Source organism: Pipistrellus kuhlii, unplaced genomic scaffold, assembly GCF_014108245.1.
Source record: "Pipistrellus kuhlii isolate mPipKuh1 unplaced genomic scaffold, mPipKuh1.p scaffold_m20_p_5, whole genome shotgun sequence".
Classification (NCBI taxonomy): Eukaryota; Metazoa; Chordata; class Mammalia; order Chiroptera; family Vespertilionidae; genus Pipistrellus; species Pipistrellus kuhlii.
Window position 1 is genome coordinate 63,297,588 of NW_023425551.1, and position 24,160 is coordinate 63,321,747.

The window sequence follows — 24,160 nt, forward strand, 5'->3', positions numbered from 1 at the left end:
TTGTTTTGTTTGTTCTTTTGTTGCTTTCTGCTTTATATCCCACATAAGAGTGAAGTCATATGGTTTTTGTCCTTTTCCACTTGTGTCAGTGAAGTCATATGGTTTTTGTCCTTTTCCATTAGCATCATACTCAAACAGTAAACTTGATTTAAACTTTTAAATCTTTTTTTTTTTAATACATTTTAAGTATTTATTTTTTTAAATGAAAATTTTATTATTTGCCTTTCATGGAATAATGAAATACATACATTAAAAAAAAAAAGTGAATTATGTTTTAGGGAGTATCTGACTCAACTTTGGAAGTTGGCTGTTCCTGTGTCGTCAGTGCATACCAGAACCATGACAACATCTGTAAAAATAGGGTGTTTCTGTCGCCCAGTTGTCTGGTGGCATTGACTTCACTCAAAGGACTTTCACATTTACAGCCTCAGCTGACCAACACAGTGAGGCTGTTGCAATTCACTTAGCAGTAAGTGGGTCACCTAGCAATAAGCTGTGAATGGAATCAGAAAGTGCTATGAGATGGGACATGTTGGCTGGTTTTCTTTCATCGAAAATACATTTGGAGGTTCTGTACTGTCTCAAATTTATAAAAATAGTTTTAGATAAATGATGCAGATGAAGCTTAGGTTCACTACTTGATATTGGGTTCTCACTGAGTAGTCTCTGGGTGTGTTCTCTCCGCTGGGGACTTTTGTGTAGTGGTCAGTGTGTTCTGTTATTATTGGAAAGTGAGGTTAATTAGAAACCTTTATTTTCCCAAGATGACAGGGTTCGAACCACAGGTTAAAATTCATCATACCACATGAAAACATGAAATGTGTTTCTCATCTCCCTCTCTCTATATCTCCCCCCTCTGAGTTAACAGACAGTTATTGAGCACCCAGTCCATGCCATGTTAGGCAGAGTATGGAGAGAATGTTCCAAGGTGGGTAGTAACGAGAACAGAAGACTCTAGGAGAGAGGGAACATGTGGTTCACAAGGTTTGAAGTTTATATGATTTAGTCATTGAACAGAAAGAGAATGTCTTGAGTCTGGGGAGATCAGCCAAGACTGAACTCAATTACTATGGCTGTGGAGTAAACCAGAACTGGGAAGTGAGAGCAGAGCTAGACTTTGTGCCTGGATTACTACTAATCCAGGCACTGGGGCTTAGTTCCAGAGGATCTCAGATACTCTCTGGAGCCCAGATGTCATTCTAGGTCTATCATGACTGTGTCTTTATCAGTGTCATTGTAAAAGATGACAATTCCCCGTTTCCTACTTAGAGCCTCGCTCACAACAACCTCTGCCATATCCTTTTAGTTCAATTATTAGGGTTTTAATTATTGGACATTTTCTGGGCTCTCTCCCTAGAAGGAGAATGGAAATATATATGTATATAGTAAAATACCAGTGTTGTGTGTAATGGTATTGTGAGAAAAAGAGAGGTGGATATATGAAAGCGTTAGAGGGTGTATTTGTTGGTGGTGGCATTGCTTTTTTTCAGGCTGAGGTAAGTTTTCAGTGTTTGGTTTTTAAATTTTAATTTTGGACCCTGCTTATCTGGAGTGAAAAATTAAAACAGAAATGGAGATTTCTTTGTTCTCAAGGCCCAGAATTCTGAACTATAAAAATGACTTTATATAATTGGGCACCTGGATTCTTTTGCTATGCTCTGAAGGGCTCAATATAATTTCTCTAAGATATAGCCACCAGCCACATTTCTAGTTTAATGGGTTGAGGACCTCTTATCCAAATGGTTAGATTTTCTGAGCATTTATTTCATTACCAGTGGGAACAATATTCTTGGAAATGCATTTGGAGAACCTGCTTCCAAACATGACCAGACAGCTTTTGAGAATGCCTCCTGTTGTGTATTTTTATAGCCCAAAACTGTTTTCTGTAAACAGCTTGTGGCAGGGCTCTGGAAAATATTTGCCCTTGACGTAAAAACCTTGAAGATCCTTCTTTCTAATTTAGGCTTGGACTATCTAGGAAGATAAATGCATTTAAGTAGAGAGTTGGCAAAATACAAGTTACCCTTTCTTGTTGTAGCCATGTACTGGCACCATCCCATTCTGAGTTCCGCTATCTGGGGAGGAAAACATTCTCCCTGTAATTCAAGTGAAATAAAGATTTGGCCTATTCATGCATGGGCATACTAATATATATAGCAAAAAAGTATATGAAGATTAGGTGTTTTTCTGTTACAGTACTTTGCTTTAACCAATTCAGTACCATTTTCATGTGGGACTTGAATTTATTGTATCTGATAATAATAAATAATAAAATGTTATTTTAGCAGAATCTGTGATAATTTCTCAAATTTCACACTTAAAGCAAATAAGCCAGGGGAAAAAAATTCAGAGAATTTTCTTATTTAGTTAAAAATGTAAAAATACTAAGGCAAAATAATTATTTTGATTATATTATAGCTGCTGAGATGCAGATTAAAATATGATAGTTAAAAATGAACCTCATATTCCCAACAGCGAGACTCAGTTCTAGAAGAAGGCAGAAGCTTTGCTGAGCCCAGAATCACGTTAGGCCTATTATAATTGGGGCTTAAAAGATGCTGTTGAAGTGGAAATTGCATTCACTTGGTTCACATGATAGTATGGTTTTCTGTGATAGATCTTTATAGCTTAAAGTGTAAGGCAAGCATAGAAAAGACATAGAGCTGACTTGACAGGGACTGAGGTTTGGCTGGGTAGTTGCAGGGTAAGGGAAAGGTATGAGGGAGTTGAGGATATTGATTGATGTGTCGGATCATGTAGTGCAGACCAGGTAGAGAAGGAGGTAAAGATAGAAGAGGGCTCATATAATAGATTGGGACAAAATTGAAAAAGGCAAGGACTCTGAGATGTTGGCAAAGCCAGATAATTGGTTTAACTAGAGTTAGGGAATGAAAATGCTAGAAAAAAATGGAAAATTGCTCTGAGAAATTAAATACCTGAGGTGGACTTGTTCTGGTTCAAAGTGATGAGATCCAGGATGTGGTACGTGAACAGCTAAAGCAGAGAGGAGATCAAGAATGTTATGGGGATGATGGAAAAAGGCCAAACTCAGCCAGGTGCCAGATCTTTGGGATGTGGCAACCATTCCTGAGGAGAGAAAGAAGGTGCTAGTGCAAGAGTGGCCTGCAGTGTGCATGGCTAATGGCAACTCTTGGCTTTGCATCACTAGGGAGTTAGAATACATTCGCTCTGTTTGTGGAGCCTGAGACTTGAGTTAATACAGTGGCAAAGACCTGTAAGTTAGTAAAAAGGCAGACACAGTGTAAAGTATTGAAGGTGTAAGAGACTTTGTGTTGCATGGAATAATATTTTTGGGAAGTTTAGGAATGGTGGCCAGCTGTGTCAGGAGAGATCAAGCAGAGGTGTCATAAGGGCATGAGAGGCTCAGTTACAGGAAGAACTTGAATTTGGGTGGTAGTCAACAGTGACCTGGATGTGAGGCACGAGGGCTTCAGGTTTCCAAAAGGAACTCTGGGATAAAGTATTTTGTTTGTTTTTGATGTTAGCTGACAGATTGCTGGTGAGAAGCTTTAAGCAGAAAATACTATAAATAAAATTGTGGTGGGATAAGCTAACATTTATAGTTTTCTACATTCCATGCAATGTGTTAACACTTAATGTGGATTATTTTATCCAATCCTTAGAACTACTCAAGGAATAGAAGTTATATGTCATCATTTGAAATTTTTAAAACGAGGACATGGATTTTAGAGAGAATATGTGAATAGCTCTGGGTCATAATCCTAATTGGAAAGAAAGAAGTAAAACTGTCACTATTTGTAGAGGACAGGATACTATAAAGAGACAACTGTAAAGATTCCATAAAAGAAAAAAAGAACGACTAGAACTGATAAATGATACATATAGTAGTAAGATACAAAATAAATATTCAGAAATTGTTGGCATTTTTGTACACCAATGATGAACTATCTGAAAGAGAAACTAAGAATACAATCCATTTATAATTGCATAAAAAATTCCTAGGAATAAATTTATCCAAGGAGGCAAAATACCTGTAACTTGAAAAATTATAAGACATTGAAGAAAGAAATGGAAGATACAAATAAATGGATAGATGCTCATGGATAGGAAGAATTAATATAGTTAAAATGTCCATACTCTCCAAAGCAATCTATAGATTCAGTATAATTCCTATCAAAATACCAATGGTGTTTTTCACAGAACTAGAGCAAATAATCCAAAAATGAATCTGGAACCACAAAAGATCCTGTATAGCCACAGAAATGTCGAGAAAGAAGAACAAAGAAAAGATATCATATTTCCTGATATAAAACTATACTATAAAGCTATAGAATTAAAACAGCATGTTACTAGCATAAAAAATAAACACATAGATTAATGGAACAGAATAGAGATCCCTCAGAAATAAACCCACATCTATATGGCCAATTAATGTATGACAAAGGAGGCAAGAACATACAGTGGGATAAAGACAGTTTATCCAATAAATTGTATTGGAAAAATTGGACAGATACACGCAAATAAATGAAACTAGACTACCTTCTTACACCATATGCTAGAATAAACTCAAAATGGATAAAGTCTTAAATGTAAAACTCAAAACCACAAACTCCTAGAAGAAAATATAGGCAGTAAAAACTCTAACATTTTGCCTAAACCGGTTTGGCTCAGTAGATAGAGCATTGGCTTGCGGACTGAAAGGTCCCAGGTTCGATTCCGGTCAAGGGCATGTACCTTGGTTGCTGGCACATCCCCAGTAGGGGGTGTGCAGGAGGCAGCTGATTGATGATTCTCTTTCATTGATGTTTCTAACTTTCCCTCTCTCTTTCTCTCTGTAAAAAATCAATAAAATATATTAAAAGAAAAAACAAAACAAAAAACAACAAAACCCTCTACCATTTCTCTTAGCAATATTTTTTTCTGCTACCCGTATTTCCCGGCGTATAAGATGACTTTTGAAACGAAAAAAAAGTCAACTGAAAATCGGGGGCAAAAGACCAAAATTGCACAAAAATTACCTGCAGATCTTGACGGCAAAGTAAGTCTTTTCTTTGAAGTGGGAGGTAGTCTTATACAGCGAATATAGGCCTAAACCTATGTTTTAACTGTAAAATTAGGGGGTCGTCTTATATGCCGGAAAATAGGGTACATTTTCTTGGGCAAGGAAAACAAAAGAAAACATAAGGAAATGGGACTATATCAAATTAAAAAGGTATTGCACAGCAAAGGAAACCATTAACAAGACAGAAAGATGACCTACTGAATGGGGGAAGATACTTGCCCAATGATACATCTCACAAAAGGAGTTAATGTTAAAAATTTATAAAGAACTCATACAATTCAACATAAAAGCACACACAAAACAATCCAATTAAATAGTGGGCAGAAGACCTGAATAGATACTTTTTCAAAGATGACATGCAGGTGACCAATCTACATATAAATATAAACCTAATATGCATATAGACCGATAGCGGAACAACTGAACAACAGGTCACTATGATGTGCGCTGACCACCAGAGGGCGAGTGTGGAACATGGTGGGCATCGGCCTCGGTGGGATGGTGGAGCAGGTGAGCTGGGGCACCAGACCAAGGCAAGGTGCTGGTCGCTATCATTGGGGCGAACCTCTGGTGGTTACTGGAAATTCTTTGCTCCCACATGCCAGGCTCCCGTGTGTCAAGGTCCCACTGGGCTCTTGCACCTGCTGCCAGCGTCAGCCCCGCTCCCATCCCCTGCCGGTGCCAGGCCTGATTGCCTGGCATCATCAGTGGGTGCAAGCGGCAGCAGCCAGCCTTGATCACCCCTGAGGGCTTCTCCACCTCCCCCTGCTCCCAAAGAGCCATCGGGGCCAGCAGCCTCTTCTAGCACTGGCCGCTGGCACCTGCCCGAATTGCTCTGCACTGTCAGCAGGTGAGAGCGGGGCCTGGTGTGGGAGCAGCAGCAGCAGGAGCAGGGCTGCCACAGATGGAGCAGGTGGGACTGAGGGCCACTGCAGGAGGGGCCAGGCAGGAGTGCTGAGAATGGACTGGGACCCACCCCTGTGCCCACGGCAGCCTCATGGCCCACGGTTTCTTTCAAGGTGCACTGGGCCCTTAGTAGACATCTGAAAAGATGCTCAATGTCAGTAATCATCAGAGAAATGCAAATTAAAACCATAGTGAGATATCACCTCATACCTGTCAGAATGGCTGTCATCTGTAAATCAACAAACAACTATTGACTAGGATGTGGAGAAAAGGGAACCCTCAGCCACTGTTGGTGGGAATGTAGATTGTGCAGTCACTGTGGAAAACACTATGGAGATACCTCAAAAAATTAAAAAAGACCCAGCGATTCCACTTCGGCTATATTTCCAAAGAAACCCAAAACACTAATTTGAAAGACTATATGCACGTCTGTGTTCATTGCAGAGTTATTTACAATAGCCAAGATATGGAAGCAACTCAAGTGCCCATCAATAGACGAGTGGATGAAGAAGATGTGACACACATAGACAGTGGAGTATTACTTGGCCATAAAAAGAATGAAATCTTACCATTTGTGACAGTATGGGTAGACCTAGAGGCTGTTATTTCCTAAGTGAAGTCACTCAGACAGAGAAAGACAAATACCATGTGGTTTCACTTACATCTGAAATCTAATGAACAAAATAAATGAACAAGCAAAATAGAAACAGACTCATAGATACATAGAACAGATTGATGGCTGGCAGAGGAGATGGGATTTGGGGGTGTGGTGGAAAGGTAAAGGGATTAAGAAGTTACAAATTGGTATAATAGTTAGAAAATAGTCTCGGGGATGTAAAGTATTGCATAAGGATTATTGGGTGGACCACTTTGTCAAGTATTTGACTGTGCTGTATACCTGAAAGGAATACAGAGTAATACTGAATGTCAACTGTAACTGAAAAATAAAATTGAAAAAATAACTGTTGGCGAATGGAATGTGAACCCAGGCAGCATGAATTGAAACCCTCTCTCATCATCACTGGATTGCCTCCAGGGCTTGACGGAAGGAGTCTTGATTACTTCCTAGAACCCAACCTGACCTGCTATTGCTGGAGGATGCAGGCTGTCTTGTTAATTTTATACCAAGGGTCATGGATAACAAGAGCAGATTTATAGTCATTAGCATTTATTTTTCTTTTTGGCTGCACGGTGTCACAAACAGTTTGATAGAGTCCATTAGTGGCTAATGGTACAGTATATATATATATTTGTTTTTTTTCGGGGGGGAGGTTTGAAGGGGAGAATGGAGGGATTGAACAAAAAAGAAAAAAGAGAGAAAAAAACTCATGGACAGGCATAACAGTGTGGTGACATTGGGGAAGAGGGAATGTGGAGGAGGGTATCAGGGTTCAAGTGGAGATGGAAGAAGGCTTGCCCTGGACGTAGTGAATACACAATACAGTATACAGATACGTGTTGTAGAATTGTGCACCTGAAACGTGTATAATTTCATTAACCAGTGTTATCCCCATCCTATATAATAAAGAGGTAGTATGCAAATTGACCATCACTCCAACACAAAAAATGGCTGCCCCCAAGTGGACACAAGATGGCTGCCACAAGATGGCCAGCAGGGGAGGGCAGTTGGGAGGGACCAGGCCTGCAAGGGAGGGCAGTTGGGGTGAACCAGGCCAGCAGGGGAGGGCAGTTAGGGGCAGGTAGGGGAACAGTTAGGCATCTATCAGGCTGGCAGGAGAGTGGTTATGGGGTGATCAGGCTGGCAGGCAGAATCAGTTAGGAGCAATTAGGCAGGGAGGCAGGCGAGCTGGCAGCAGTCCTGGATTGTGAGAGGGATCCCAGATTGGAGAGGGTGCAGGCTGGGCTGAGGGACACAACCCCAACCCCCTCCCATTCACGAATTACGTGCACTGGGCCTCTAGAACATTCAATAAAAGGGGGAAAAAATACCTTACATCTCCACGTGGAGATTATCTTCAGCTAATTGGAAATATTAATTGGCATTTTTGAAGTATATAGCCTTTTAAATAGTGTATGCATGTGTAACTCTAAATTTGTGTGTGTGTGTGTGTAACAATCCGAAATCCATCTATTGGAAACTTATTTAATGAGAGTATGTGATTTTCCCTTGGTTTGTATTCAGACTATTTTCAGAGTTCTAAATGTTTCCTCCTTTGATACCGTTCCTTGGGTAAAATACTGTTTAGTGCTTTAACCTATTAAACTTAAATTGGTACCTTGCAGTTGAAATTTACCGACTTGGACTTCCCTTGTTACTAGGTAATTACTTTTGTGACTGAACTGGCATGGAATGTTCCTGACCCAGGAGGAAGTGCCCTCCCCCTTCCCAGCTATCTGCTTTGTCTTTATATAGCTGCAAATACCACCCAGGTAGCTCCTGCAAGGCAAGGTTCCCCCAGGCAGTTGATTTCATAACTTGTGAAGGTTAGAAGGGACTTGTGGAATTTTACAGAGAGCCTCAGCTTTTTCATTTGCAGTTTCCGAGGTTAGTTTCTCTGAGCCCTCCTGCTGATAGACTTTGATTATTTTGATTCAGCAAACTTAAGAGCTTTATCTTTTACTCTTCTTTTACACAGAGAGAATTGGGAGAACAACAGAGCCATGTTTGTGCTTCTCCCTTTGTCAAAAAGACCAATAACCAAAACAGTAGAATAGGTGACATGTGGAGCCTGCACTTACTTCACGCCAGGCATTCCACTGTGCTCACCTGTTAAATTCTCACAACATACTGTCATAATTATTGCCATCATTCTTTCACAAGTGAGGGAACGGTGAAAGCAGCTAAGTCATTTGAACGTGTAAGTGGTGGAGATGGGATTTAAACTTACACAATGTGCTTGCAAAGTTCCCAGCATAATTTTAATCTAGAATATCAGTTGGATGTTGGGAAGAAAAATATCGGTAATTTTTTTAGCTCTTTTTGTCCACGTTAGAAAAAAAGACAGAGCCTTGGTGATGTGGCTCTGTGCACATGTGTCAACACAAGGCCCGCGGGCCAAATCCGTCCCGCCAGGCCTTGCAATGTGGCCCGCACCGCGCTGTCATCACTGCACTCCGCTGCGTTTCCATCACAATGACAGTTGATGACTGTTCAGTAAACCATTCGGCCCGCGATTTAGGCTGGATTTTAGATTTTGGCCCCTTCTCTGATTGAGTTCGACACCCCTAAGTTAGAGCATCATCCTGTGCACCAGAAAGTCATGGGTTTGATTCCTGGACGGAGCACTTGCCTAGGTTGTAGGTTTGATCCCTGGTTGAGGTGTTGCTCTGTCTCTGTTTCTCTCGCTGACCCACCCCTCTCTTTCTCTCTTGCTTCTCCTTCCTCCTTCTTTAGAAAATAAATTAGAAAAAAAGGAAAGACATTCCTACTATAAATTCTATATAGTGTGTTCACGATTTATAGCTCTTTTCCATGCCACTGATGTTAACACAGACCCCTAGGAAAGATGATTAAAATCCTGCCGCTTGTCCAGGAGCACGTGTCTGGCTGTGTGCTGGAGAAAGACTGAGGGTGGCTGTCCTCTCCGAGTCCTGGCGGTAGGGACTGCCAGCCCTACTGTGGCCATCGACTGCTGCAGCCTACTTGCCCCAGGTCCCTGGGTTGGCCACGCCTCTGGCTCTTGTGGCATCTGGGAGAAATAAAGGGCTTCCTGTTGTAGCTTGGCATTGCCACGGTGATTAAAGGCTTTCTTTAATCTTGTGTGTTTTTTCAAATTCTCTGCTTTCAGTTGCTCCATTCTGCCTGTTTTGACCTCTGACTTCTGTGTTGTATTTATAATCTCCTAGTAACACTTTACACTGAAAAAAATCTTAAATGTTATCTGCTTCTGCCTCCTACTTCCTCATTTATCGATGAAGAAGTTGGCTCACACACATGACATGAATTATTCAAAGCCATGGGACTCGTGGCCAGGATAGAAGCCAATCTTGTGATTGTGACTCCAGTGATTTATTTTTTTATTACTAAGTGACTTGTTACTACGTGACTTGTATCTCCCTATGTCTTGCTTCCAATCTCTCTTAAAAAAAAAATATATATATATATATATATATATATATATATATATATATATACACACACACACACACACACACACACACACACACACACACCCCTCACTGGGGATGTGCCCACAACCAAGGTACATGCCCTTGACCGGAATCGAACCTGTGACCTTTCAGTCTGCAGGCCGACGCTCTACCCACTGAGCCAAACCGGTTTTGGCTGCTTCCAATCTCTTATTTGCTTGTCCTGACCCTGGCTTGCTGTCTTCCTGATCCCTTGGCTTTGTGTCCTGCACTGGATGAGGAACAGTTGTTTGTTGATGTTAATCCCAGCTTTGGAATTACTGGGTGACCACGGCTCAAGTCTCTAGGTGCCTTAATATCATTATCAGCAGATTAAGGAGGAACCTTACCAAAGAGCTCCTTAAGAGAATGTAAATCACTTGAGCTGGTGACCTGGTTTCTATTATTTAATGGAAGAGAGTTTTAGAAAATTTAATGAAAGCAAAAAAGTATAGGGAAAGCAATCAGGTGTTAAAGGTGTCATGTTGAGTAGGCTGAGCAAGGACTCATACGAAAATGAGAGAACCTTTAGGCCAAGTTGTTATGTAATATAGTTCATTGGAGAGGGTCCTGTCTTGCCATCTTTGCACAATACCTGTTGGATCTTTATGCTGCAGGTGGTCATGTAGATTATTTGTTTGTTTTACTTTTGATCCACTTAAACGTGGAAAAACATTTGCTTGAGTTGTTTGAACAGATCTGATTTATCAAGAGGAATGTAGATTTATTTTTAATGTTGTGACATTTGGATATTACATAAAAATTAGATGCTTAGATTTAATCCAACTTTTTCAATCTATTAACTTCTTTGAAACTCACTTTCCCTAGATACAAATGGGGGAAATAGACCTAGCTTACAAGTGAGGGTTATGAGGATTAAGTAAAGTATCACTAGCACACTGCTTGGTACATAGTAGGTCCTTTATCTGAGTTAGCTTCCTTCCTTCCTAATGATTGAACACTTCCCTTTTTGTTTAGATATCTGATATCCACGTTACTGGAGAGTCAGAGGATATGTCTGCGAAAGAGAGGTTGCTGCTCTGGACACAGCAGGCAACGGAGGGTTATGCTGGCATACGTTGCGAAAATTTCACCACCTGCTGGAGAGATGGAAAACTGTTCAATGCCATCATTCATAAATACAGGTATGGAATCCGTGGGACTTTTTTCCCCTAGAGAAATATGAGCTTCTTTCATTTACACATTTTAAAATAAGCTTTTATTATTATAGAAGCAATACAGGTGCGTGGCAGAAAATTAGAAAATACAGACGAGTAAAAGTAAAAACTTCACATTTCCACCACTCAGAGATCTTCCCTCTAAGCGTGGTGTGCACACACAGGCACACACAGCTGTAATATGTCTGGATTGTGCTAGTAATATAGCAGATAGTAAGCCCTGATATGTAGAATATACAGGTAGGTGACCAAGTTTGTGTATATAGAGAACTGATGAGTAGTAAGGTAAGGGTTTAGTTCAGACTTAGAGCTCACAAATTTCCCAATTATAGTCTCCCAGTGTAGTTACTCTAGTGACTAGCTTGGTTTAACAGTGGCCAATTTTGGGGTGGTAAACATATTTTTGGTGAGAATTAGTAACAACTAAGTCCAAGTTAACATTTACCTAGCACTTACTAAGTCTATCATAAGCAGTTTATATGTATTAATTCATTTAATCCTCACCACAGCCCTAAGGGAATGTTGTCACCCCCAGTTAACAGAAAGAAAGTGAGATACAGAGTAAATCCTTGTTAAAAGTCACACAGCCAGAAACTTGGGATTCAGACCCAGGCACTCTGGCTCTTGAGTCCCTGCTTATTCTATATAATAAAACCCTAGTATGCAAATTGATTGACTGGCGGAACAACAGGTCGCTATGACAGGCACTGACCACAGGGGCAAGACGCTCAATGCAGAAGCTGGCTCATGGCTGGCAAGCGCAGTGGTGGTGGCTGGAGTCTCTCCCATCTCCAAGGCAGTGCTGAGGACTCCTAGGGGATGTCTGCCTGCCGGCTTAGGCCTGCTTGGACATCTCCAGAGAGGTCCCGGACTGTGAGAGGGTGCAGGCTGGGCTGAAGGGACACCCCTACCCCCAGTGCATGAATGTCATGCACTGGGCCTTTAGTTACCTTATGTGACGTTAAATCCCTAGAAAACTATTGATTCAAAACTACATATTTCTTGATCTCAGTTATTTTTCTTAGTTTTTCAAGGTTATATCCTGTTGTTGAAGAACTGAATATCTTCCTAAGTAGAATAAGCCAAAGCTATGTCTCATGAAACTGACAAACATTTGATTACAATAAAAATAATAATTACATAGAACAGTTAATGTTTGGATAACTTTCTATGGGTTAGGTATTCTAAGTGCTATCCATATGTTATCTCATCCAAATCTCCTAACAGGGACTGTTATTATCCCACTTTTACAGATGAGGGACTCAACAAGGCCACACTGCTAAAAAGTTACAGAGCTAAGATTCTAACCGTGGTCTGTTTGACTTGAAGTCCTATTCTCTGCCTCTCCTCCCTTTTCCCTTTCTTCCTTTTTTTCACTCCCCTTCTTTTTTCTCCCTCTTTTCTGTTGAAAATTTTAATACCTGAATCTCCTATATATCCACACCCAAGAGCCCCCTTAAAAACACTACAATAGTCTGCTTCCTTTATGGAACAGCATTTCAATAGAGGGAGGTAGAGGTTGCTGAATTAAAAGGAAAAGCCAGGACCAACTTGCCTACACTCGCCCCAAATCACGTGCCAGATCTCCTTGAGTCACAGTGACAAGAGGGTTGAGTGGTTTCAGATACCGTGATTATCACACTGCACTTCCCATGTGACTTAAAACGTGAGGCCATTCAAGGCCTGTGTAGCTGGGCACGTTCTATACCTGGGATGATAAGATCTGGGTTTTTGAATAAAAATATTTGGATTGCTACACTTAAAGGATTTATGTCATGATGCATTTTTGAGGGTGTGCTCTGTCCTCTTCTTTGAAACCTTTGAGGTAGAAGTGTCACATTTAGAAGCTAAATACCCTAGCCGGGGCCGGTTTGGCTCAGTGGTAGAGCGTCGGTTGGCGGACTGAAAGGTCCCGGGTTCGATTCCGGTTGGGGGCATGTGCCTTGGTTGCGGGCGCATCCCCGGTGGGGGGTGTGCAGGAGGTAGCTGGTCGATGTTTCTCTCTCATCGACGTTTCTAGCTCTCTCTCTTTCTCCCTTCCTCTCTGTAAAAAAATCAATAAAATATATTAAAAAAAAAAAGAATGCTTACATTAAAAAAAAGAAAAAAAAAAAAGAAGCTAAATACCCTAAAATAATTGACTTTTTAAAAACAGTGGTCTCCAGGCATTGTCTCTACAATCCTTATGAAGGATTGCAAGTACAAACTGGTATAGCACACTGTGCATTTTTTTCCTACACAAGTCAATGTATATGTCCAAGATCCTAAAGTTTCCTAGGCAAGTTTAATGGTATAGAGCTTATATTGCTTAAGGAGAAAAATGACTGTTGTTTATTTTGAACTTTTATTTTGGCAGTGTGATCATTTTAGAAAATTGTTTAACTTTGATTTCCTAATTTGTTTTGTTTTCCTTTCTTAGAATTATTGATTAAAACACTGAATATCAGGTCTAACAGCTTACAAGAGTTTTTTGTTGCTAAAGTTTAGTTTATTTACTCTGTGGTTGTGCTTTTTTTTTCACTACAAAAAACTTTTCATCTGGAGAACTGTATTTTAATTAAAGTCCTTGGCTCTTTTTAGTTGAAAAACAATTGCGTAATTTTCTTCTGGCATGTATAAGAATTAAGTGGATGTGGCTGAACTGCAGTTTTCACTGTTGAATGATTGAATGTTTTTGTTTACTCTAATGACAAAAGAGATATAGTTATAAAGAATTGAAAAATCACTATAAGTAGATATTTGGATATTAGATAATAATATTCACATGTAGAGAATAGTGAATTATTTAACAGTTGCTTTTAATTGATAATTATTCCCATAAGTTTTGTGATATATATTTGCTATAGAAACATTATCCACTTATTGGACTTTTTGGATATTGTTTTTAGATAAAAAGTTTTATGATTAATATGAATTTTATTTGACTTCCAGTTCATGGGTTTTGTTTCTACTCAAGCATCAAGTCTAACTACATGGAATACTTTGTTGAGAAGGATCTTAGAAGGGAGTGAGGGCTTAGCAGGAGAGAACCTCATGATTGCTGCATTGGATAGAAAGGGGTTTAAAGCCTCCTACAGTAAGTCTGTGTGCCCTAGATAGAATATGAAAGATTTCTCTGGAGATTAGAAGAAAAATAGATAACATTTGTTATTTAAAAGCAAAATGGTATTATTTGTAATTAGTGTTTTAGTAAGATTTCTGTCTAAGATGTTCTAAAGATTTAGAAATATTGATCTGAAATGGGAACAGAGTAATATCTTTCAGATTTCATGTTAATGTACATATTGTCAAAAGTTATTAATCACATACATTAATTTGGATTTTCTAGCATATTTTTATTGTTCTCACCTAGAATATGACTTTTCAAAGTAGAAAGAATGTCAATCCCAATGAGTAGTACTTTTATAATATAGTTATTCTAAAGCATTTCATAGAAAAATTAACTTTCTAATATTTCTGTGTTTTGAGAGAACAATTATGTGAAATAAAAATGAGAAGAAACTTATATGATGCAACTAATTTATAGATGCTATGCAATAGAAATGACTCATAAAGGTAAAAAGAAAGTAACTGTTACATAGTAGGTACTCCAGAAGTATGTGCAGAATATTGACCACATACTAGTTTCTGACTAGCTGAGCTGTATTTTTTTATGTGGTATCTTTTAAAATGATCGCAGTCCTGCCTGTGAAATAGATGGCACCATTTCCATGTCATCCATTTATTAAATTATCAAGTTATTTAATCAGAGGCTCCTAAGGTAAATAACATGCTTAAGATCACTTACCTTTTTTATTTATTCACTGGAAGAAATTTTTGCAAATTATATCAGAGGTAAAATCCTAATACAAAGTGCTTTTACAAATCAGTAAAATGACCAAGAAACCAATAAGAAATGTAAAAAGGATAGGATCAGGCAGTTCACAGAAAAGGAAAATTGTTACAAGGAAACACTTAGCATACATAAGAGCAAAATCACAACTGAATGGTTCTGTAGTTTTAGTATGTCACACTGTCTTAAAGAGCATGAAGAGATTGGATTATCAGTGGGTAATAAGGTGATAAACTAATATGGTTTAGTTGAAAACATTACAAGAGATGGCTGTATAGATTCTATTTAAAAAGGTCATTGATAATTAGGGAAAAAGAAGACATTAGTAAAACTTTAGACAATAAAAAAATTATAAAATAAAAATAAAATTAAAAGGTCATTGATATGTACATTATGTTGTTCTATTAGTTGTCTTAGGAAATTCTGTACCTGATTTCTTCTAGGAATTTTTTTTTTATGTTTAGTTTTCAATGGAAGGGGTTAAAATAATAAAAATACCATATATCTGTACAAACAAGTTTCTCTTGTTTGTATAGTTTAAATTTTTTTTCAACAATGTTGGAACATGTTAATTTTCCCCCCCACTAAAATCCACACTAGTAAGAGATCTTAGGTAAATAAGCCTCACTATTGCCCCTGGCCTTGATTTTCATTCAGAAGAATAACAAGGAAGACTGGATTTGATGGGCTTATATCAAAAGGATGTCACAAAAGCATTTGATAAGTAACTTAAAAGCAAGAGAGGATGAAGTAGAATTAACTGAGAATCAAGAGCCAAGGGGTTTAGGAGTATTCCCTAAACACTTCCGTGTTTCCCCGAAAATAAGACATCCTCCGAAAATAAGACCTACTTACAGGTTTCCTTCTGAGTGAAATATAAGGCATCCCCCAAAATAAGCCCCCCCCCCTCCCCTAGGCTAAACATGAGAGATTTGGTCCACTGATTCTGAAAGAAATAGAGTCACAAGAAATTCACCAGGAAATTCAGAAATTGGATTGTTGTTATGATGTTCCAGAAGATGATGACATGATTGTCATTGAATAAATAAGTCAATTCTTGATACTGTAGGATTCATAGTTTGTCTGGTTTGTATTGACAACCTCCGTACTACCGTATCGTATACAGGTAATAAATTTCCTTTATTTTCACTTAACAATAAATGTGGAAAAATTCTTCATGGAAAAATAAGACATCCCCTGAAAATAAGACCTAGTGCATCTTTGGGAGCAAAAATTAATACAAGACACTGTCTTATTTTCGGAGAAACAGGGTAGTAGATTAATGAGTTACCAAGGTGTGTGTGTGTGTGTGAGAGAGAGAGAGAGAGAGAGAGAGAGAGAGAGAGAGAGAGAGAGAAAATAAAATTCCACCGTAGTCCACATTCTTCAGAGGTAGGTATTACAAGCAGAGGGTTCAACAGATAGTTCTGTGCTCTTGTGTTTAATTGTGCTCTGGCATCAGGACAAATGGACCTTTTTTTTTTTTTTTTTTTTCTTTTTTTTTTTTCTGAGACAAGTAAAGCTCTGTCTTCAAGCTTGACGTTCAGCTCCTGACTTGTCTTACTTTATCAGTCTCTCCAAGTGGGTATCATTGATGAAAGCCAAGTTCCGCCACAGCAGCACCCAGCATCTCTCAGTGTGAAAACATGTTTGCCTGAGCAGGCATGGACATGAATGTGGCCCACAGGCCAGAAGGGGTAGTACAAAGTGTGCAGTAGGGCCCGGTGAACCTAAGGTGGCGATATGGAAAGATCTAAGTGTGTCAAGACTAAAATGCCTGAGGGATGCGAGGGGGGGGGGGGGTGTTTTGAAGAGAGATTATTTCTGTTTACTAGTTTCTGCTTGTCCTATTCTTGTTTTTAATTATCCCATTCATTTAATTAATTCTCTTCTTAAGAGCTCTGGCATTCTTTCCATAGCTTGTTTTTCAATATATTACCCAAGGAAGACTCCATGTTTTTGAAATAGGTTGTGTTCACGAACATGCCATTTCGATATTTTCTAATTAGGCAGCTAGGGAGTTTTCACTTGTCTGAGTGTGTAGTTGGGAAGGTAGCAATTATTTTGTTCATTGTTTGCCTTTTGAATTAGAATTTAATGGGACCATCATATTTCATTATTTTAAGTGTTTAAAGGTGCTGTAACTGGGAAGGTGAGACTATAAGGCTGTGGTCAGAATCTTGTTTAATAGTCTGACCCGGAGGCCTGTGATTCAGCCACATGCTTGGAGTCAGCCACACCTTGCAAGCCAAACTGGAGTGGACTGTTTTCACAGAGAGAGTAGGCCCCTTTAGGGTATGAAATGTTCCCAGAGGAAGTTGGACTCTTGTTGACTAGAGGATTTTTATCCCTCAGTCAGGTCTGCCCTCAGGCTGCAGAACCCAGAGGGTGAGGCGTGTGTGTGTGTGTGTGTGTGTGTGTGTGTGTGTGTACACATATACAGGTTGGGCTCTGGTTTGTGTGGCCATGGGCTAAGTACAGAGTCTTGTAGATGATGCATTTCTAAGAAGTCACAAGTATTTCAGTTTGTGAGGCAAAATCACATTGCTTACTTACCTTACCAAATAAACTCAAAACTATTGAACCCTGAGAGCATGAATGGTTGACTTCTAAGCAGTATCACACTTTTAAATCCTTAGAGAGCTCACATGCGCTGCTTGCTGGTGCATCTGCATCCAACTCAGGTGTATGAGTTTGTGGCCACATCCGGTGATCATTTTTAGTGTATCTGTACATTTGTAAATACAATTTGGCAGGTAGTGGAGATATCTACTTATATTACCTTCTTTCTGTGTTTCTGGCCCTCTTGCCAAGATTAATTTATATATAAATTCTTTATAATACCAATTCTTCTATTATTATATGAAGTAGTTCCTTATAGATATGAGGTAAGAAATAGCCAACATATTTTTTTGAGTCAGAAAACTGAACAAGTGACCCTACCATGATAGGAAGATGGCTCACTTGGCTGTCCTCACCATGAAAGCCTGGTCAATTTTGTTTGCAGTTTTCACAGTTCTACTCTTTCTTATATCTGTGATTAAAAAAAAAAAAAAACCAACCAACTGAAAATACATGAACAAATCAAGTAGAGTAAAAGGGTATGTATAGAAATGTGATTCTCCTTCCCCTCAAATTCCTGAGGCAATTACTGTTAAATTTCTTTCATATTCTTCCAGAAATTTTCTATGCATATACAAATACCTATTTCTTTTTTTTTTTTGGGGGGGGGTGTCAATTTTATTGAGGTATAATTTACATAAGCACAAATCTTGAAAACATATATGATCTTTTCTAAAACATAAATGAAAGCACAGTATATGTTTTACATTATTCTTCTCCCCTTCATTTATTTTACACATTTTCCGTATCAGAATAGATTTACCTTATTCTTTTAAATAACGCATAGTATCCTACCTAATAAAAGAGTAATATGCAAATTAACCAGCACTTTGCTACATCCACCAGCCAATCAGAGTGAGTATGCAAATTAACCCCAACCAAGATGGCTGCCACCACAGAGAGTAGGAGGGAGGCTTGGGTTTTCCTGGCAATGGAGGAAGCCAAGCTTTCCACATACCTTGGCTGGCCCAGGACTCCACTCAGGGATACAAAGTTTCAATTATAGAAAATAAATTCCAAGAAAAATGGCAGTAGCCACGGAACTGGAGAGGGCAGGCTAGGGTTAGCCCCAGCGACAGAAGAAGCCAAGCTTTCCACCTGCCTTGGCTGGCCGAGGCCTCTACTCAAGGCTACAAACTTTCAAGAAGGTGAATAAACCCCAACAGAAATGGCTGCCACCACAGAGCGAGCAGAAGGCTTGGCTCCGCTCCAGGCTACAAAGTTTCAATTGTAGAAGATAAATAAATTCCAGATACCAGGGCCTCCACTTGGGTCATCAGGGGACATGGCTGGCCTGCAAACCACCACAGGCTCCTTGCTCAGGCTGCCCCATGCCCCAAGGGAATCCCCACCCTGATCTGGGACACCCTTCAGGGAAAACCAGCTGGCCCCTACCTGTGCACCAGGCCTCTATCCTATCTAATAAAAGAGTAATATGCAGATTGACCATCACTCCAACACACAAGATCAAGATAGCTGCCCCCATGTGGTCAAAGATCCTGCCCCCAAGTGGACACAAGATGACCACCACAAGATGGCCAGCAGTGCAGGCAGTTGGGAGGGACCAGGCCTGCAAGGGACGACAGTTGTGGGTGATCAGGCAAGCAAGGGAGGGCAGTTGGGAGGTACCAGGCCTGTAAGGGAAGGCAGTTGGGGGCAATCAAGCCTGCAGAGGAGGGCATTTAGGGCTGACCAGGCCAGCAGAGAAGGGAAGTTGGGGGAAAACAAGCTGGCAGGGAAGCAGTTAGACACCTATCAGGCGGGCAGGGCAGTGGTTAGGGAGTGATAAGCTGGCAGGCAGAAGTGGTTAGGGGCAATCAGGAAGGCAGGCAGGTGAGCAGTTGGGAGCCAGCAGTCCTGGATTGTGAGAGGGATGTCCGACTGCCCTAAATAGGCAGTGGGACATCCCTCGAGGGGTCCCAAATTGCAGAGTGTGCAGGCTGGGCTGAGGGACATCCCCGCCCCCCACCCCCCCCTGCACAAATTTCATGCACTGGGCCTCTAATTCTATTATATGGATGTAACACACTTTATTGATAGCCAAAACCGGTTTGGTTTAGTGATAGAGCATCGGTCTGTGGACTGAAAGGTCCCAGGTTCGATTCTGGTCAGGGGCATGTACATTGGTTGCGGGCACATCCCCAGTAGGGGGCGTGCAGGAGGCAGCTGGTCGATGTTTCTCTCTCGTTGACATTTCTAGCTGTCTATCTCTCTCCCTTCCTCTGTAAAAAATCAATAAAATATATTAAAAAATTAAATGTTCTCTACATATTATATAATAATCTTCCATAGGTGCAAAACTTAAAAAAATAAAAATAAAAAGTTGTATTGTACTTTGTATGTGTCTTGTGAGACAGATGTGAGAATGTTTCTGTAGGATAAAGTCCTAGAAGTAGAATTGCTGGGCCAATTTTAAGACATATATCTGAACTGTCTGCCAAAAGAGTCTTATTGAAATATATGTCTTCTATACTATTTCCCTTCCCTGATGCCTTTAAGAAAGAAACAATTTCTTACTTTATTTGTTAATTGCATTCTAGCAATTTTAATTTACCCTTTGATTTTTCTTCTTCTTTTTTCTAGAGCTGAAATTGTAGACCTGTGTTTCTCTGAGTATTATATGCAAGCTATTCGTCTAAACATGTATGCATTAAGAGTTTACTGGGGTAAAGGGCAAATTAGGTTGGCAAATTGGGAGTGATCTCATCATTTTAACTGAATATCAGCAGTAGGGGCTGTCTTGGGCTAACATAGGCGAGTGTCTATCACAATGACAGAGGTTTAGGAAGTGTGTAATGAAGGAGTCTGTACACTATCAAAATCAGTGCTATTTTCTGTACTTACTAAGGTCTATGAGGCCAGTATGGAGTGGATTGTTTGCAAAGTGAGTCATAGTTTATTAAGTATCTTTTAATTTCTGAGGTTGTGAGATTTCAATCTTGAAGTACTAATAAAGCTTGCTATAAATGACAGTTTCTCATTTTTTGCTTTCACTCTGTGGTTAGTAGAGAGTTTGCAGAAAAAAATAATTGGAAGAATATTTGAAATAAACTCAAGCATCTAGTTTTGAGAAAAAGGAAAATCACCTTCATAGCTTGTGGCCACCTTGGAGTTCTTGGCTGTGTTTCTTTCAACAACATGTGCCCAAATATGAGCATAAAGGAATGCCTACGCCCAGTTACACAACTGTGGGTGGGTCTCCTGCATGTTCATATTTATTTCGGGGAGGGAGTGGGGAGAGAAGGGAGGACTATATTACAAGTCCTTTTTCCCCCATGGGTGGGGTGGGGAGGTGAGATGCTTTTTGCACCAATAAGAACAGTCAGAATACGCTAAGCCCAAACATGATTGAATTCAAACAGTCATCTTCAGGAATTTGTTATGGCAACCGCTTGCCATCATAGCGCAAGTGAGGCAAATTTAATGAATATTTTAATCATGTGATTTATTGAAGGGCAGATGTTAAAGTAGCATATATGGCTTCATGTATCCGTATGTGAGTTGGTGAGTTGTGTTCTGGAGTTCAGAGGGTGTTCTAAGACTGATCTCTATAAAGGGAGTGCTTTGTGTGTGAGTGTGTAACTTCCCCGGGATCCTTTGCCATTCCATGCAAGCTGCTGAGAGCTTACTCATTTCCGGGAAAGCCTGGCCCTGTGTGAGCCCCGCTGTCTGCTTTGTGTGTGCATGTTCCCACGCAGGGAAGCACCCCGGAGAACGTTAGATTTAAGGGGAGATGGGTGTCACTATAACTTCATGGTTACCAGCCTCAAGTGGTTCTGACCAAGCATTCTTTTTCCATCCGTCTTAATTCACCTTTTTGTCAACCTCACCTCGCTTTTGATGACTGATGATCTCTCATTGTTAATGGATAACCATTGTTAACTGATAATCTCAATTCCCTCAGAGACACTGAACCCATCCATGTAAAGCAAGCATGTCAACCTCAAAGGCTAACACAGGCCCAATAAAGGAGGTGTGTGGTCTGTGGGCTGTGAGTTTGACATGCTTGATGTAAAATATGTTTTTTTGCTACCAAGGGACAAACCTCCCTTCAGTTGCATCCACCCTGGCCCCTGGTAATAGAGCAGGCCTCTCTCCCCCTACCCAAGACCTGTCTCCCAACTCCCATGTTCTGGATCCCATCTCAACCACTGCTCCCCAAGCCTTCTTTCTCATTGTATCAGATTTTTCTCTGTAAACAGATCTTTCTGTTGGACTTTAATCTCATTTGGAACCTCTTTGTTAATAAAACAACAAACAGTAACTGCCTTATATTACTCCTTTCCTTAAAGCCAGAGTTGTCTATCTACTCAATTTTTATTTCTTTGCTCTGTACTTACTCCTCAACCTATGCTAACCTGGTTTCTGGCACCATAACCCACCAAAAACACTTTTAGGCTTATGACTTCTGGGAGTGACTTCCCTGTGGCTAAATCCTGTGGACCATTTTCAGACCTCATCTTTCTTCTCAGTATTTGATTTTCTTCTTAAAATACTCTTATTTGTAAAGCTTTATAGGACAACATTCCTTTTTTTTCCCTCCTGTTTTGTGGCCTGCTCCTGCACAGTTCTTTCTGCAGACCATCTCTTTCCCATGAGGCTCGGGTAGAGTTTTGCTAGGTTGCCTGTTCAACTTTCTGTGCTGACTGTCACCCATGCCTATACCCTCTGTTGTTATAACCAGGGTTATAATACTCCCTTCTGTGGATTTGACCTTCTTAATATGTCCCAGCCTTCTGCTACCACATTCTTTTGCAAGTCACCATGGTCCCCGGCCTGGATTCTGTGGGAATGCTTTCACCACTTTAAATTGCTTCTCCATCGGACCTCAGATCTGATAATTTTATCTCTTACCACCTTCCTTGATGCATTTTATTTAATTGTTATTAATCCTCACTCGAAAATATTTTTCCAATTATTTTTAGAGTGAGTGGAAGAGAGAGGGAAAGACAGAGAGAAGCATCGAAAGACAGTGAGAAACACATCAATTGATTATGGTTGCCTCCTGCACGCGCCCCAACTAGGGCCTGGGCTGAGGAGGAGCCTGCAACCAACGTATGTGTCTTGACTGGAATCGAACCTGGGACCCTTTGGTCTGCAGGCCAACGCTCTATTCACTGGGCTATGCCAGCTAGGGCCCTTGAAGCATTTTAATGGTTTTTTATAGTTCTCGTAAAAAAAATATTCAAAATCTCTGCAGAAGTTCATGAGATTGTGCATCATCTTGGTCCCCCTTCCCCCCGCCTTATCTCTCATCTGTCCCCTTGCTGCTGCTTCTCACCCCTGAACTGGCCTCCTTATGCTCACGCTCCCTCCAGGTACAGAACACATGCACACCTGTGCCCTCTACCTGTGTCTCTCTGGCGGGTTTTCTCCTGGTTTGCTTCCAAGCTTTCTTTGGCGTGTTGAGCTCTCGGTATACAAAGTGCCTGTGTTCTAAGCGCAGCAGAGCCGGGCACGTGGTGCATGCTTGTTAGATGTTACGAAAATGAATCAACTTGCTAGTGTGTGGACTGGGGAGAGTTATTTGTAATTGGCAATCAAAGCACCAAGTTCTGCCTTCTCTGACTGTATTTCCTTTACATTGTTTATATGCCAACAGATGGCTTTTTATAACCTGCCCACATTGCTGCTTATACTTCATTTCCCAAGTACTTCCACATGAATCCTCTCTGGAGACCTTGGGCAAATCAGTTAGGTTCTTCAAATCTCATGGCAGCAGCAGCCACAGATGCCCTTCCTCTACCCCAGCACGTTTCCAGTTGCTCCCTGGGGGTAATTGGAATTCTAAATGATACTTGGAATTCCTGATTTTCATTTTTTGTGTGGAAGGTAATCGAGACACAAATTTCTGGATTAGCGTTCTAAGTTAAACAGAGCAAGTTAGGTCTAAATCAGCAGACACCTGAGTCACATCCTTTTACTTTTTCCATGTCCATATAGCCTTTACTCTCAAAGATGTAAAAACTGTCTTATATATATTTTTTAAATGTGGTAAAATACACATAATGTAAAACTTCTCATCCTAACACTTCCCATTTTTGTGTCCAGTAAAGTGGCTTTAAGTACATTCACATTGGTGTGTAACCGTCACCACCACCCATCTCCAGAACTCCTTTCATCCTGCAAAACTGGGACAGTATATCCATTAAACAATAACTGCCCATTTCCCCCTTTCCCAGCCCCTAGCCACCACCGTTCTGCTTTCTGTTGTCCTTTGTTTAATTGAGTAAGAGAATGGGTGCCCACTGTCCTTCCAGAGGGTCCGATACCTCAAACCACAGAGTTAAAGTGCTTTTGATTTGAGAAGCGGTGTCCAGACTTCATCATGTACAGTGTATTCCAGAATTGGGCTAATGTGAAATGACCCCAACCTAAGTGTGCTCTAAGCCTCTAGATTTAAACAATAAAAATCGACACTGGAAAAGAGTGAAAAGGATCGCTGTTTCATGGTGAGGACATAAGACAGTAGGCACGTTTGTATTCATT

General features: G+C 40.2%; 1 protein-coding gene across 28 annotated transcripts in view; it reads left to right on the forward strand.

Annotated features, from left to right (window-relative positions):
* Positions 1 to 24,160, forward strand: part of DST (dystonin) — a 419,024-nt gene that overhangs the window by 210,548 nt on the left and 184,316 nt on the right. For all 28 annotated transcript variants that reach the window (XM_045573100.1, XM_045573106.1, XM_045573103.1 and 25 more), the window contains one exon: positions 11,018 to 11,184. In XM_045573100.1, the coding sequence (XP_045429056.1) occupies positions 11,018 to 11,184 (167 nt within the window). The remainder of the gene's footprint in view (positions 1 to 11,017; positions 11,185 to 24,160) is intronic.